Source organism: Aspergillus clavatus, genomic scaffold (genome assembly GCF_000002715.2).
Source record: "Aspergillus clavatus NRRL 1 1099423829750 genomic scaffold, whole genome shotgun sequence".
Lineage (NCBI taxonomy): Eukaryota > Fungi > Ascomycota > Eurotiomycetes > Eurotiales > Aspergillaceae > Aspergillus > Aspergillus clavatus.
This window is the reverse complement of record NW_001517110.1, coordinates 444,297-458,972: the sequence shown is the minus strand read 5'-3', so window position 1 is coordinate 458,972 and position 14,676 is coordinate 444,297. Positions and strand designations below refer to the sequence as shown.

At 50.4% G+C, this 14,676-nt stretch overlaps 4 protein-coding genes across 4 annotated transcripts, besides 2 other annotated features; all 4 read left to right on the top strand.

Annotated features, from left to right (window-relative positions):
- Positions 1–683: 683 nt before the first annotated feature.
- On the top strand, positions 684–1,863 carry ACLA_002010 (GTP cyclohydrolase I; the record flags this gene model as incomplete). The annotated part of the gene is made up of 4 exons (XM_001276215.1): positions 684–949; positions 1,001–1,134; positions 1,198–1,502; positions 1,561–1,863. The coding sequence occupies 4 exons, from the start codon at positions 684–686 to the stop codon at positions 1,861–1,863; spliced, it is 1,008 nt and encodes a 335-aa protein (XP_001276216.1).
- Positions 1,864–2,886: 1,023 nt separating this feature from the next.
- Positions 2,887–5,250, top strand: ACLA_002000 (uncharacterized protein; the record flags this gene model as incomplete). The annotated part of the gene is made up of 1 exon (XM_001276214.1): positions 2,887–5,250. The coding sequence occupies one exon, from the start codon at positions 2,887–2,889 to the stop codon at positions 5,248–5,250; it is 2,364 nt and encodes a 787-aa protein (XP_001276215.1).
- Positions 5,251–6,666: 1,416 nt separating this feature from the next.
- Positions 6,667–6,706: a microsatellite.
- Positions 6,707–7,779: 1,073 nt separating this feature from the next.
- ACLA_001990 (putative protein kinase) lies at positions 7,780–11,113 on the top strand (the record flags this gene model as incomplete). The annotated part of the gene is made up of 3 exons (XM_001276213.1): positions 7,780–8,885; positions 8,949–10,850; positions 10,903–11,113. 3 exons carry the CDS (start codon positions 7,780–7,782, stop codon positions 11,111–11,113), a joined length of 3,219 nt encoding a protein of 1,072 aa, XP_001276214.1.
- A 1,262-nt stretch (positions 11,114–12,375) lies between these two features.
- Positions 12,376–12,398: a microsatellite.
- Positions 12,399–12,932: 534 nt separating this feature from the next.
- ACLA_001980 (eukaryotic translation initiation factor 4E) lies at positions 12,933–14,102 on the top strand (the record flags this gene model as incomplete). Its single annotated transcript, XM_001276212.1, has 3 exons — positions 12,933–12,967; positions 13,046–13,825; positions 13,886–14,102. 3 exons carry the CDS (start codon positions 12,933–12,935, stop codon positions 14,100–14,102), a joined length of 1,032 nt encoding a protein of 343 aa, XP_001276213.1.
- Positions 14,103–14,676: the final 574 nt, after the last annotated feature.

Sequence of the window (14,676 nt, the reverse complement as noted above, 5' to 3'; positions counted from 1 at the left end):
CATATGTCATTGCAGAAACCAATCATTATAACCCAAGACGAGCGACATAATACGGAGACTTGTACCTGATGAACGTAATACCTATCCGTTGAAGCAGGAATGATAATGACACTGCTTGCATGCATGATTTCTATGAGCAATGAACCCCCGTAATAATACGGAGGATGGATAAGATTGCCTGAGGCTTCTTAAAATCATTGCCCGCGCTACTCTAAACTGGGACTAGTTTAATCCCCCCGCCTGCAGGTCAGTTTCTCCAACTGTTGGAAATGAGCCAATCACACTGTGAGAAAAGGAAGGCGGTGGAAATGATGAAATCAGATCGGCGTTGGCAGAACTTCGGAGGGGTCCAAATCGCTCCGAAAAAGCAGAATTAATCGCCATAGTGTATCTAGACTAGACTAGTTCCTCCGTTCTAGCAGCAGTAAAGTAATTATTATTTCAGTTCGCCCACCTCCGTCAGCGAAACTTTTCTTCTCCCCCTTCTCAATGATGATGAACTCTCTTCCTGCTGCTTAATAATTCATAGAACGCAGTTCTCTGTCCTTGCTTTGGTTTGAGTGTTTTTATAAAGGTTATCATTTGGTCGATCCTCTGATCAGAACGCGCCCAAGCTCCTCGACTACATATAAATTTCATCTCCCTTATCGCCCCTCCTCCACCCATTATTTTCCAGAACAGTCATGGGTTCCGGATCTCCTCCTCCCCCAGGCCCAAAGCCTAAGTCCGCCATCCCATCTCATCTTTTGAATGGTAGTTCTCCTCTGCACCCTTCCAATACCACTGGCGTTCGCGATGCTCGTGAGCGCGAGAGCCTGAACTCATCTATCCGTGGCTCCTTTGCCCCTCGCATTCCCGCTGAGTTCAACTTGTCGGAAACAGAAACACATCCTGTCAGCGATGCCGCCAGCACTTACAATGGAGCTGTTCGGAGCCCCGAAATTGTCAGGTATGCTTTTCATCTTGGAAGTGCTTGAATTATGCTTATTGCTTCATCTAGGCCTACTTTGAGCGACCCCCCGCGCGACCCCCGAGACGAAGGTGGTGCTTTGACCCCTCCCGCGACAGCCAGTCGGCCATCGAGCCCGTACACTGCGAATCCCCCTATCGATTTCGACGGATTGAGCTGGCCTTGTGAGTAATCAATGGCCCATGAGCTTGGTTTCTGACATGCCATCTAATCAACTGGTTTGGTAGGCCCTGGCACGAGGGCGCGGCTGGAATCCACCCCTGAACAGACTGAAGAACGGATCCAGAAGCTTGCAGGTGCCGTAAGAACCATCTTTGAATGCATTGGAGAGGACCCTGAAAGAGAGGGACTGCGCGAGACTCCCGAGAGATATGCCAAGGCTATGCTTTATTTCACCAAGGGCTACGAAGAGAATGTTCGCGACCTCGTCAATGGTGCTGTCTTCCACGAGGATCACGATGAGCTGGTCATTGTCAAGGACATTGAGGTGTTCTCTCTCTGCGAACATCACATGGTTCCATTCACTGGAAAGGTAAACTCTCTTCTGTCCATTGTGTGTCAGATTACTAACATGTATGTCTGCGACGCAGATGCACATCGGATATATCCCTGACCGCCGAGTCCTCGGTCTCTCAAAGCTGGCCCGCCTAGCGGAAATGTTCTCTCGGAGACTGCAGGTGCAAGAGCGCCTTACCAAGCAAGTCGCCTTGGCCATTTCGGAGGTTCTGAAACCCCGAGGCGTAGGTGTCGTCATGGAGTCTTCCCATCTCTGCATGGTCATGCGTGGTGTACAAAAGACCAGCAGTACCACCACCACCAGCTGCATGCTTGGTTGCATGCGGTCCAGCGCGAAGACCAGAGAAGAGTTCCTTACACTTCTCAACAGAAAGTAGCGCTGATGCCGACTCGGACTCTCTGTTTAGTATTTGTTACTCCGATTTAACAGTGGATGACATTGACGATCTTTTCAAAAGGAGTTATGGTGGTTCACCTTTCAACAGGTTATTGGGTGTTGGCATTTGTTTTTCTTGGTACATGCCGTGAGCAAGGAGTTTTGTTTTTTCACTATATCATGCAAAACCTCTTTTTTCCTATATTTGCACATGTAAATGCTATGTATATTGTTATATCCCGCCCTCTTCATCTGACCACCGGTTGGGACACAGCACACGAGCTCGGATTCGCCTGCTGAATCTGCTGTTGGAGAGCAGACACGAAGCTGATACGGTGGGGGGAAAAAGAAATACAGGGATAGAAAGAGATAGAAGACTGGATATCATGTCCTCACTATCATAAGAGTCTCTCTTACATCATCTTTCGAAAGTTGGATTTTGTGAAAAGTCACCTGGCTGGGGTACTTGGGCTTTCCAACACTGCATTCCCTCTACGAAATCAGATGTTGACTGCGTTTGCCTCTATTGGAGACGATATAATACCATTCATGACTAGGTCTATGTTGGAAGCTTCACATACTCTCCATGTTATGACTTAAACACGAGATTCAATACCGTAAAAGGCAACATGTGTGCTGATTCCTCGCAGGCAGAGTGAATGCTATCGAAGACCTGTCATCTCGAATCTTCTATTGCGATGACATGGAGGCCGCTGGCTCAGACGTAATTCACTCACTACACTGAACTGCTTGTTGAGTCAGGTGGCAGATGGCAGTCACTGTCATAACACGTTTTCTCGATTCACCACGCGACGCCTGCTGACCATATTTCCATTTCTTGCTTGTTGATATTGATATTCTCCTCCTGCACAGTCTACATCCATCTTCTAGACATTTACGTCTGCAGGATTTCTTATTTCAGTCGTTACCTGTTATCCGTATCTCGTGCTTACCATTCAGTATAACTACTTCTGCGACTATTTTTTACCTAACCCTCAGTCAAGTACTCTCGGAAACATCCGCGATGGCGCGAAATATCAATAGTGAGTTGACTCAGATGAAGAGGCATTCTGAGATCCTCAGGAACCTTGCTGACGATCTGGATCTCTCAGCCGGCGAGAAACGACCTACAACACCGACACCTGCAAACCGGGAACGAACTGACGACGAGATGGAAGCTGGCGAAGCTTTGCTCCTGCTTTACAGAGATTATGTCGAGCGCCACGGTGAACAAAAACAGCATCGGAACCCCCACCGCCAGGCACAAGGCAAAAACCATGGGCAGACAATGAATGGTGATCAACGTCCTCGTCAGAATAAATCAGTAGCCCAGACAGGTGGTAGACCACAGGCGTCTCAATTCATCCCACAGCAAAATCCAGATGCTGGTACGGCGGCAATGCCAGTATATCCGATACGGAACGCCAATGGACTTCCGTACATGCACCCTGGAGCCAGACATACGCCAGTTGCCTTAACGGGACAGGAGGCGCTACAGGCGTATCTGATCCGGCAGCAAATACTTGCGGGTGTGGCTCCTGAAAACCTGATCATGATGAGGGGGCCACAACAGCACAGACAGCAACTTCCTGCTCCTCCGCTGTTGCAGATTACTAACCAGGGCGTCTTTGCCCCTGCCATACCACCTGCGGCCTTCAACGGCGTGTTTCATCCATATCCAGTAATGGCTTTCCAGCCAAACGCACCTGGAGCCCCGGGTCTTGCTGGTGTAACTGGCCCCCAAGTTCGTTTTGCTGTACCTAGTGCCCCGATTCAAGGTGTTGCAGCTCAGAATGCCTCAGTCCAATATGTTGCAGGCGGCGGCTCAGCCCCGGTGCATCAGTGCGGTTTTTCTCACAACAGATCCATGATGCCCCAGGCAATCGCCCAAACTCGTCTGAGACTTTTGCAGAATGGAAATCCCCCCGCTGCAGCAGGGATAGCTGAACTTAGCACAAATCTGCCGTCTCAGAATAGAGCAACGGTACCAGCAGGCACTTGGGCCAATGGGGTGCAAGCCCTGGTCACATCTCAAACACCGACCCGAAGATTGATTGAAGGCAATGCGAATGTTCCGGGAACTGAACAGAAACAGAAGGCTGGGCTAACCCGTGCGAAGATTCCTGGTTCTCGTTTTCAGCCGCGCGAAACACTCCGAATCAAAGCAGAATCTTCGGCCGCTACGGATGCCACAACTAAGCAAGCCAATCTTACTGGAATCCGAAGGGCTGCGATTGGTCAGAATAGCAAGAGACGCCGGGTTCCTCAGTCAAAACCCGCACCTCAACCTGGAAACGAGAGGTTGAGGCTATCTTCCTCTAGTGGCTCGGATATCAGACCAGTCTCGCTCAACTCGGCTGATGCAGACCGAAGTTTGATGAGCAACGTGCAACAAAAGCGCAACAGAGGCAAAAGTGGCGACCGGCACCATTTCAGCATACTGAAGTCGCTCGTTGGCCACCCCGCTTCGGCTTTCATGATCATCGATTGTCTTGAAGTCCAGGATGTGATAAACCTACACCTTACCTTCAAGCGCTTCTTTTATTTGGTGCAGAACAATCTTGCGATAATCATTATGCGCAAGGCGGCACAGAACGCATTCGAAGCAATGCGCATATTCCCCTTCGCTTGCTACTACAAGCTCTGCGATGAAGCTTTGGCCCCGCCTGGTTTGAGACTAGATAACGGAAAGTACCTGGTTCCCTCGTTCCGATGGTTGCAAATGATCCTGTATCGCGATATGGTCATCAATGATATCATGAACCTGATGATTGACCTGGGATGGGACTTGCCCGAGCCTTGTGAGCTAGTCCTCAAGAAGCTATGGTTTCTGATGGACATTCCGGATAATAGACGACGCCTCTGGACAATCCAGAACCGTTCCCTGTGGCCCGACACCGACCTGTTTCTTGCAGCTTATTTCATCTCGCAGCTTGATCTACTTTTTATGAGCCATCACGCCAAGAAGAAGAATGGCTGCATGAGACGCCTTCTCATGGCCCAGCCCGGCTTAACTCTGTTGTGGGAGGTACTCAAGGGCACCGCTTTGAACACGCATTATGAGACGCTAAAGGCGTACGTGCGCTGGCAATTTAAGCCCGAAGAGTGTCAGACAGGCCAGTGGTTGTTTGGCGTACCACCCAATGAGATTGGATCCCTCCAGTGGGAAGGATACGGTCGAAAGGCAAGAACCGTCAAGTTCAAGCGCCCAGATCACTTGATTCTGAAAGAGATCGAGAATCGCAAGCTAGGTGTGCAGAGTATGTATGTGGACATCATCTTATGCGAGAAGATCGAGCCTAGCCATGAAACATGTACTTGGCCTGACGAGATCATGAAGGAAGCTGGTAACTCGCCCTGGTTGCAGACTGTCACTTTGCAGTGGTAACGGCGGTCATTTCAAGTTGATGTACCGTGGATCGTGGAATAGCAGAAGTGTGGGTTAGGTGTGATGGATACTCGGAGCTCAATATCAGAATTTATAGGAATTTGCTTCCGAGATATGCCAATTGAGTTGTAACCACAAAGTTATGTATTCTTCATACAGCTTGCATTATTTAATAATAGAAGGAGCTACGGAGTATATGTATGGAAGCTTCTTCCTTAAGCGATGGCTAGAGGAGTAGACATACCAGACAGAAGGGAAGACCAACCCCTTATGAATGCACGTGATATCGGAGCGGAATTTCTATCTCCGCCAGCTGGTGTGCCAGTCTGTGGAAAGCCACAACGGCACAACCTGACATCGAACGACCCATCCATCCTCCACCAACGGTTCCTCGATGGACCTCTTGTATGACCAGGAAGCGGGACATATCATTTATCACAATAAATCTAGATATCAAGGTGAATTATCGCAACTGGGAACTGTTCTTTTTACTTCATCCTGCCTTGTTCTGAGGGTGGTTCATGGTGCTTGTTGTTGGCCCGGCCCTCGGGACGACCCTGGCCAAGCCCAGTGTCAATCCCGCACAGGCTCTTCCGCCCATCAACATCTTGAGCAGTTACGTTATCAGTTGATACAACGCAGTTGATCTTCCTGAAAAGGCACAAACAGAGTGGGTTGTTTATGAAGTACTAGAGATGAATACCCTTGATCAAGAAGTCTTATCGCTTTCCTCACCTTTGTCGATATGGAAGTGGTTGTCGTTCTTGTTCCGGTAGACATATACAAGCGACTCTGCCAGTTAAGTCTAGCAGGTACGCACTCCACATTGCTCGCAATTATTTCCCCAGGCTCGCCTGACAAGTTTGGGCCTGACTTTCTTTATTCGTCAGGTCGTATGCGTGCCTTCAAAGGTGCAGCGTGACTTGTTAATTTTTACATACTGAGGCTTGGGATGTGCGCAACAAGCATGGCCCTACCAGACTTGCCTCCTTAACTTGTGGATCATTGCAATATTCCAAAAGATTTAGGGCGATTTTCTGCAAGACCCAGCCGTGTCCCTGATCAGATCGTCAACTATCATGTGTACTGCTCTTTTGATGGGAGACGAGGGGAGACGCGACATTCTGCGGATCGCTCAATTGTATCAGGATCTGGCGGTCGTTCTATGTACCAAAGTCGAATTGTGGCCCGGATTGTCACTTTCTGATCTCTTGACTTCCATTGCAGTGAAGTCTCAAGGTAAGGTACTAACTAGCCTAGGGGTGCTGTTATTGCTGGCACTGGGACACTGGTACTGGGTTCCCTGCTACTGCTTAGGATGTCTCGGCCCCATTACGTCGTCTGTTGCCTTTTCTTTGCTTGCCGTAGATAGTGTTGCTCCACCAGCAAGCGACAAGAGATACCTCTCGCAAAGGCAAGGGGCCTCGCGAGCCAAGCGGCCTCGCGAGCCAAGCGGGAAGGAAAATGGAGAAAACGCGCACATGAGGTGGAACACTTGCAGCATCAAGTTTGACCCACGCCATGACCGCAATTTACGCTCGAGAATGGTTTAAAAACAAGCGTTCTAAACAGAGAGGCAGAGCATCAAAATGGCGAAGGCGAACCGCGAACTCGACAATGACGGGCCTGATTTGAGCTCGATTTTTTGCCCAGGGGCAGTAACGCTTCTTTGCACTATTCGAGAATGTGCTCATGTCGGTTCATGTGAGGAGCCACAATGGCAACAGCCTTGTACTTGTGCTGGTATTGGCCTGCTCCTGCTTGCAGCCAAAACCCGAGCCATATTCGTAGTAGATTCGACAGAAGCAAGCGAGCCAAAAAGTGGAACGACAGCCCTCTTGAGACGGAGCTTAGCTTTGTCGACTTGTCAAGCCCGCGTGCTCAATGACTCCCAGGCTCAGCAGCAACACCTAGATCAACACACCCTCCCGTCAACAGAAGTAGAATTTTTGTCACCTGTCTGTTGACATCCGACATTCATTAAGGTAGTATTGAAATCGGGGGCGACAACTGGTGGGTTTTGTCCCCTTTGAGCGATAACAGAACACAGGTGCGTCTTCTCTCCAAGGGAATTTTTATTTGAATTTCCCCCCACCCTTTCCTCTCTCCCAAATGTTTGGGTCGAAGATTTTTGATGTTTTCTCTTGTTTTTGACGCCTTTGTGTCTCAAGACCTCCAGACCGAGCCATTTCACCAGAGAGCTCTCCCATCTCGGAAAAACCACGCCTCCGCTACCACCCATTATCGATATTCCATTCTTTCCCACGCCCGACGAGACTTGCTCAATACGATGTGAACGCGGCCGACACACGTCCCGACCAACTACGATTTTATCTATTACCAAGGAGCTACCGACTATTACTGACTAGACGAAAGGCAACTGGCTCCACCGGAACGTCTTGCCGTCGTACACTCACAACTGCCACGCTAATTCTTCCATTCTTCAGTCAGCGGGTTCCCCCATGCCCCCTGCCTTTGTTCCATACAATACCTAGTTTTTAAAAGCTAGATGCACCTGAAGAAGTTTTCATGGCCGGGTCCCGTAGCAGTCCGCCACTGTTGAGAGACCAGTGGAGCGCCGCCGACGATACCAGAGACCACAGAGATCCAAGAGATCGAGGGAGGCCAAGGCCTCGAGGCTCAGAACGTGGAAGAGGGAGGGATAGGTTCCGCGACAGAGAGCGTCGTCGCCGGTCCAAAGCGAACGTACCTCACCCCCCGTTACGATCGCCGCCGCCTTCGCGCCCTCACCCACACCCCGACTTTGAAGGCAGCCGTTCGCATCGTGAATTCTCTCCTAATAATCCCTCCGCTCGTGGCTCACCTGGCCTTTCCTATACCGAGCCTAGACAACGACAGCAAGAGCCTCACCAGGACTCTTCCCGACCTGTTGAATATCTGGGTTCAAGGCTGTCGGTTGAGAGAGCGACCGAAAAGGACTACAAGAGGGACGAGTCGCCGTCTGCACCCCCTCCCTTCAAACGAAAAAGGACACAGAGTCCACCTCCTGGACTAGGTCCCCGTTCTCGTCAGTACGACCAAGGCTATAACTATCCGCCTGCGGATCAGTTCGACGAAGCCGATCGGGGTTACCCTCATAAGAAACGTGGTCGATTCCCAGGTCGAGGCAGAGCGCGTCGGAGATCTCCTAGAAGAGGAAGGGACCGACGAAGAAAGGAATTCGACCGATTCAACCCTTCGGAGCCTAATTCATATCGAAATCCCCGTGGACGATTTGTCAGTCCACACCCTGAAGACGGTCCCGAGGACGAGTTTCGCCATCGATCGACTTCTCGACATTCTGTTCAGTCGCGTGCTTCGAGGTTCTCAGCAAATTCACGACGCAATTCAAACGCGAGCACGACAATGAATCCAAGGCCGACGCACTCCGCAATGAACCATTCATTTGGATCTCCGTCTCCGCCTCGACCTCATTCCAACATTGATGCTGATCTTCCTAGCGCTCCTATTGAAGGAGATACCAGCAGTAGTCAACGAGCTCGCACCTCACGACCTCATGTCGATACTAACCAGAATGCACCCTCTCCCAACAACCAGGGGTCTCCTCAATCGACATCTCCTCACCCTGCACGTGGGGGCTGGGCTAGTCAGCCTGCGTACTCTGGGCCACAGGGGTAAATCCGATCCTATATCATAATGTCGATCAGCTATAGTACTAACGATATGGTCAAAAACAGTTCCAGGCATTCCTCGCCATATCGCCAGAACAATTATACTTCGCAAAGCGGCTCACAAGATCAGTTTCATCAGGGCCAGAATCCACCAACCGGACCATCGAATCACGGCCAAGCATATTCCGGCTCATCCTATCGAGGTGGGCATTCGGGATATCGAGGAACTTATCAGAATCACGGTCAAAACCGGCGATTCTCTGGTTCCGGGCCGTCACCTCGAGGACGCGGTCGATTCAACAATCTACAATGGAGCGCCCGCGGCCGGGGCGGCTCCAACAGCCCTCATACGACTCATGGACATCCTTCACAAAGCCCTCCCCCTCCTGGAGCAGACATGCAGAGTCTTGCAGGCGAGAGGGGAGAACACGAGTCTTTCACATCTCCAAGGAGAGATCTCCAAGAGGAAAATAACAATTCGAAAGCTGGCTCTGAAAATGGGGACTCCCAGCAAGTGCCCCAACCCACGCAGCCGTCTGACACCAACTCTACGCCAAACAAAGGCGGGAAATTCAGTTTTGCTTTCAAAGCCAAAAGCACACCTGCACCCGCTCCAAAGGCTGTGCCGGATTTGGCACAGAGAATGCAGGCGCGAGAACCGCCACCCCGTGTTGCTGATGCCCCTCTTAATCCCCGCAACAGAGTACCCCTTGGCCCACCTCCAAGATTCAAACCGGAACCCCGTTTTGATCGACGCGATCGCGACCGAGATCGCGAACGACACCGAAATCGAGACAGAGACAGGGGAAGGCGCGACCGCCGTGATTTCCGAGACCCGCGTGACATTCGCGATCACAGGGATGACCGCGACTTTCGGAAAGACGACCGTCGAATTGACAACCGCCATGAAACGAGGAATGATGACCGGCGGCAGGATGCTCGTCCTCCGCGTGGACCACGCCGACCCCGAGAACGCTCGCCTGACTTAAAGCCACCCAAGATTCTGACTCGACCTAAACCTCGTCCTACCCTACCAGACGAATACGCAAACTCTGACTCTGTCTATTATCGCAAGCCAGGGAACGAATCCGTGATCGGTGCTGGCACCTACGGAAAAGTCTTTAAAGCGATTCACGTTTACACTCAGAAAAAAGTGGCTCTCAAGAAGATACGGATGGAAGGGGAGAAGGATGGGTTCCCCGTCACAGCTGTTCGCGAAATCAAATTGCTACAGCACCTTCGCAACCACAACGTGGTAAGCTTGCTGGAGGTTATGGTAGAGAGAAACGAATGCTTCATGGTGTTCGAATACCTTTCTCATGACTTAACCGGTCTCATCAACCATCCGACGTTCAGTCTCACCGCAGCCCACAAGAAGGACCTGGCGAAGCAAATGTTCGAAGGCCTGAACTACCTACATCATCGGAGTGTGTTGCATCGCGACATCAAGGCTGCGAATATCCTCATCAGCAATACGGGTCTATTAAAATTTGCTGATTTTGGCCTGGCACGGTTCTTTTCAAAGAGTCGTCAGCTTGATTACACGAATCGCGTGATCACGATCTGGTACCGGCCGCCAGAACTGCTACTTGGGGAGACTAGATACGGTCCAGCAGTTGATGTTTGGAGCGCGGGCTGTGTGTTTGTCGAGTTGTTTACGAAGAAGGCTGTGTTTCCTGGCGAAGGCGGCGAGATCAGTCAGCTCGAAAAGCTCTACAACTCTCTGGGAACACCCACCCGGATTGAGTGGCCTGATATTGTGGAGATGCCTTGGTTTGAACTCATGCGACCAACTGAGCGCAAGAAGAGGGTCTTTGAGGACGTGTATTGCAATGTACTATCCCCAGCTGCCCTGGACCTGGTTTCTCAGATCTTCCGCTACGATCCGGCAAAGCGACCTACAGCGGAGGAAGTACTGGCACATCCATACTTTGTGTTGGAGGAGCCAGCTCCGCAACAGGCTGTTGAGTAAGTCTGCTCACTTCTGATTTCTCTGGTAGATCACTACTAACGGCTGTAGGTTGGAAAACATTGAAGGTGATTGGCATGAGTTCGAATCTAAAGCGCTTCGCAAAGAGAAGGACAAGGAGGCTCGTCGCGCAGAGTACCAGAGAGATAAGGAGAAAAGGAAAGCGGCCTCATCGGCTCCGCAGAGTGACAGAGACTCCAAACGTGCCAAGCAAGAACCGGATGAGAACCTGCAAACCTCGGGTCAAGCTCCTGAAGAATAAGATCGGGGGGGTTTTTTTTTGCTGGTCTATCTATAATGATCCCCCCTCCCTACAAGCTATGGAACCTCGACTGGTTCCGCAGACACTGGCCTAATGGAAGGTCTTGACTTGTTCAAAGGAGCTTAATGCCATCATTGAATCCATTATGAGCCGATACCCTCTTTTTCGGAAGTTTCCTCTGGTGCAACTTGTCCGAACATCTCGACCCCATATTGAGTGGACGTCACTCCCCCCAACGGAAATTGCGGGTTCGCAGTTTTCTTCTACCATGTCCTTATATTATGTATTTCAAGCCTTCAAGACGGTCGAATGTATAGACTCATCGAATTAATCCAGAGAGACACATCGGGGCGATGGTTTTATTCTACTATAGCAATTCTTTCAGAGAGTGGCACCCTGACTTGGCGCTGGTGTGCTTGAATATCGTGCAACTGTCTTAAGAACATGTTGTCTCGACAGCGCAATCATTCGTTTCAATCTTCAGGAGAGTAGACAGGTAGACTCATTGATCACTTACGAACTAATTGCTTGGGGCATGTGGTCAGCGAACGATCAGGAAAGCCACTGCAAGGTGGATGAATAACAGCCATGGAACGAGAATTGTCGAATCAGATTATGCCATTGAACCTCAGGCTCAACCAGCTAGGCCAATATGGCTCAATACAAGCGGTTGAGCAGCTCGGATTACCAGAGTACGAGTATTTCTTCACACACGAACAGACAAGAGGAATGGAAGCCAGCGTGGCCCAGGGTGAACAAACAGGGACTTTTTAAAACGCACCAGCTCTACGAAACATATAGACCCAGGAGATTTCACAATCGCAAGCCATGTATTAATCGTGATTAGATAGTATAGAAAAGAAAAAATAGACAAGTATCTAGATGGGACTGTCCCGTCATGCAGGTCATCAACGCATCATGGGTAGCCCGAGAGCCCTCGTGATGATGGTTTTAGATGCGGGGATTCTGAAGAGAACTCATTCTCGACACACTCATCGGAATCGCCAGAGCAGTGGAGGCGGTAAGAAAGATACGCAGCCAGCGATGATTTGAGTTGGTGGTCTTGGGTTTTGTGAAGAAAAAAAAAAGAAAAGAGAAAGAGAAGAGCAGAGCGGACGAAGAGCTTTTTAAGTGCAAAACGCAAGGAAAAACATTGCTGCGGGCGGAGAAGAGCGGGACTGATGGTGATTGGCTGGCGGCGGAGAGAGGGGGAGAAACTCCAATAATGGGCGGATTCGCTGGATTTTGTAAGTGGTGATGATTCTGCTCTGCTCTGCTCTGCTCTCGACCTTTACCTTTGGTATCTCGTCCTTCGAAAGAAAACTCCCTTTCTTCCTCCCTACTCTCTGATCTTTTCCTTGCCTACTTCTACTACGTTTTTATCTCCTAGTCTTCTCCTTCTACTACTATCAATCCGCTTTATTTCCTTCTCCCCTCCCACTACTACCATACACGGTCTCTCTCTCTCTCTCTGCCTCACACACACACAGACATACTCCGTACATACGTACCTACATAACTCAACCACCTTGTTTACGATCACGATCACGATTTCCTTCATCTCTCTATTTCCTTCGATATATTGTTTGATTTCTTATTAGCTTCTTCCCTTTTTAATATCTTCTTGTCTTTCGCTCCCCGTCGTTTTTTTTTTCTTTTCTCTCTCTCATTGGCTTGGTGTTGCCGTTGCTGTCTTCTTTTCTTCCCGCCTCCCTCTGGTCTGGCCCTGCGATTTCAGCTTCGCCCGACGTCTACCTGCCGCGCCTTCGGTTTTCCCTGATGACCGTTCGCCTGTCGAACAGTCTGAACAGCTAGCGCTATGGATAATGCAAACTTGTGGACTCGCAGAGCTAAGTATGTTGACGATCCGATCTTCGCCGTCGTGGGTTATGTATGATCCTCGCGCAACGCTAACCTCTGTCGTGTCTCTAGCTCCGCCAAATTGTCTCTGTCTATGACGGGAACTGACGGAAAGGACGGTGGCGCAAGAGTTGACCTCCCCCGCGGTCATACAACGAAGCGTTTCGGTCCAGATAGCTCGCACGGTGGCCGATCGAATCCCTTCAACGCATTATCCCCCATCTCGGGTGGCGTGTCCTCCCCGTCGACGAACGCTTCCTCCGCATTCGGTCTGGGTTCCGGTGCATTCGCATCCTTCGGTACCCCCAAGACGCCTGGGACCAGTGCCTCGGACCTGAATTCTTCCAAAGCGCCTGGTGAAAAACGGGAGGCTGGTTCGGAGTTGGACTCGGTTGCGGAGATCAAGACCAAGGCTCCTGTCTCTGGTCCCCGGGATCATGCCTTGAAGTCCACTTGGGTGATCTGGTACCGTCCGCCGACCCCGAAATATTCGGACTATGAGAAGTCCACTGTCCCGCTTGCATCTATATCCTCGGTGGAGAGCTTCTGGTCGATATACTCCCATCTCAAGCGCCCTTCTCTCCTCCCCACCGTGTCTGACTATCACATCTTCAAGAAAGGCATTCGTCCTGTATGGGAGGATGATGCCAACAAGAAGGGCGGAAAGTGGATCGTCCGGTTGAAGAAGGGAGTGGCTGACCGGTATTGGGAGGATCTTCTGTTGGCCATGGTCGGTGATCAGTTCGCCGAGGCTGGGGATGAAGTCTGTGGCGCCGTACTTAGTGTTCGGAGCGGCGAGGATGTTTTGAGTGTCTGGACCCGGATCGACGGAGGGCGCAACATCAAGATCAGGTAAGTTCTCAGATGTCTCAATTGACAGCCCAGTGGGTACAGAACGCTTACTCGCGGCAGGGAAACGATCAAACGCCTGCTTGCCTTCCCGGCGGACACCAACATCGTATGGAAGAGCCACGATGATAGCATTGCTCAGCGCTCCGCAATCGACCAGGCCCGCCAGGATAAGGCTTCCGGGAATACCGGTCACCATCACCACCTCGGAGGGGATCGACGAAGAAATATGCCAAATGACGACTCTATTGGAGACAAGGGAAAAGGAACGGCGTCTTGAACTACCCAGTTTGATTCTGATTCAAATCTTCCTGTATAGTAAAGAGGTCAAAATTCATTGGGACGTTTCTGGGTTCGGGGGCATTGGCGAATCATTGCGTTTTGACTTTTTGGCTCTTCTTTTATACTTCTTATTTTATGTCTTCCATGTTCGTCTTCCATTGTCTTGGGGAGGGTCTTGTGGCTTCCATGATTCGCTTTACTACGGCTTGTTTGGGATAATGCGAGAGACGCTACGCAGGTCAACAGACAGTGTCATGTCAGGCGCAATGTCAAATTATGCTTCATGCAGTGCTTCGATCCCTTGTCTAGCTCAGAGTACTCCTGTGTGCATATCCGGACCACATACTGTAACTGGACTCTATAGCCTATCCATCTAGATAGTATTTATCTAGGTAAGCACCTGGGTAGATAGGTCTCGTATCTGGCTGAGCGATCGACAGCCAATGATGCCACCAATGGATAACTACAAGAGGGAATGACTGCAGCTCTCCCACTTAGCGTCGATTTTCTTTCCGCACTGCAGAAAAGGCAGAAAACTGGTCGACCGCCTTTCTTGTTATCCATGCATGATA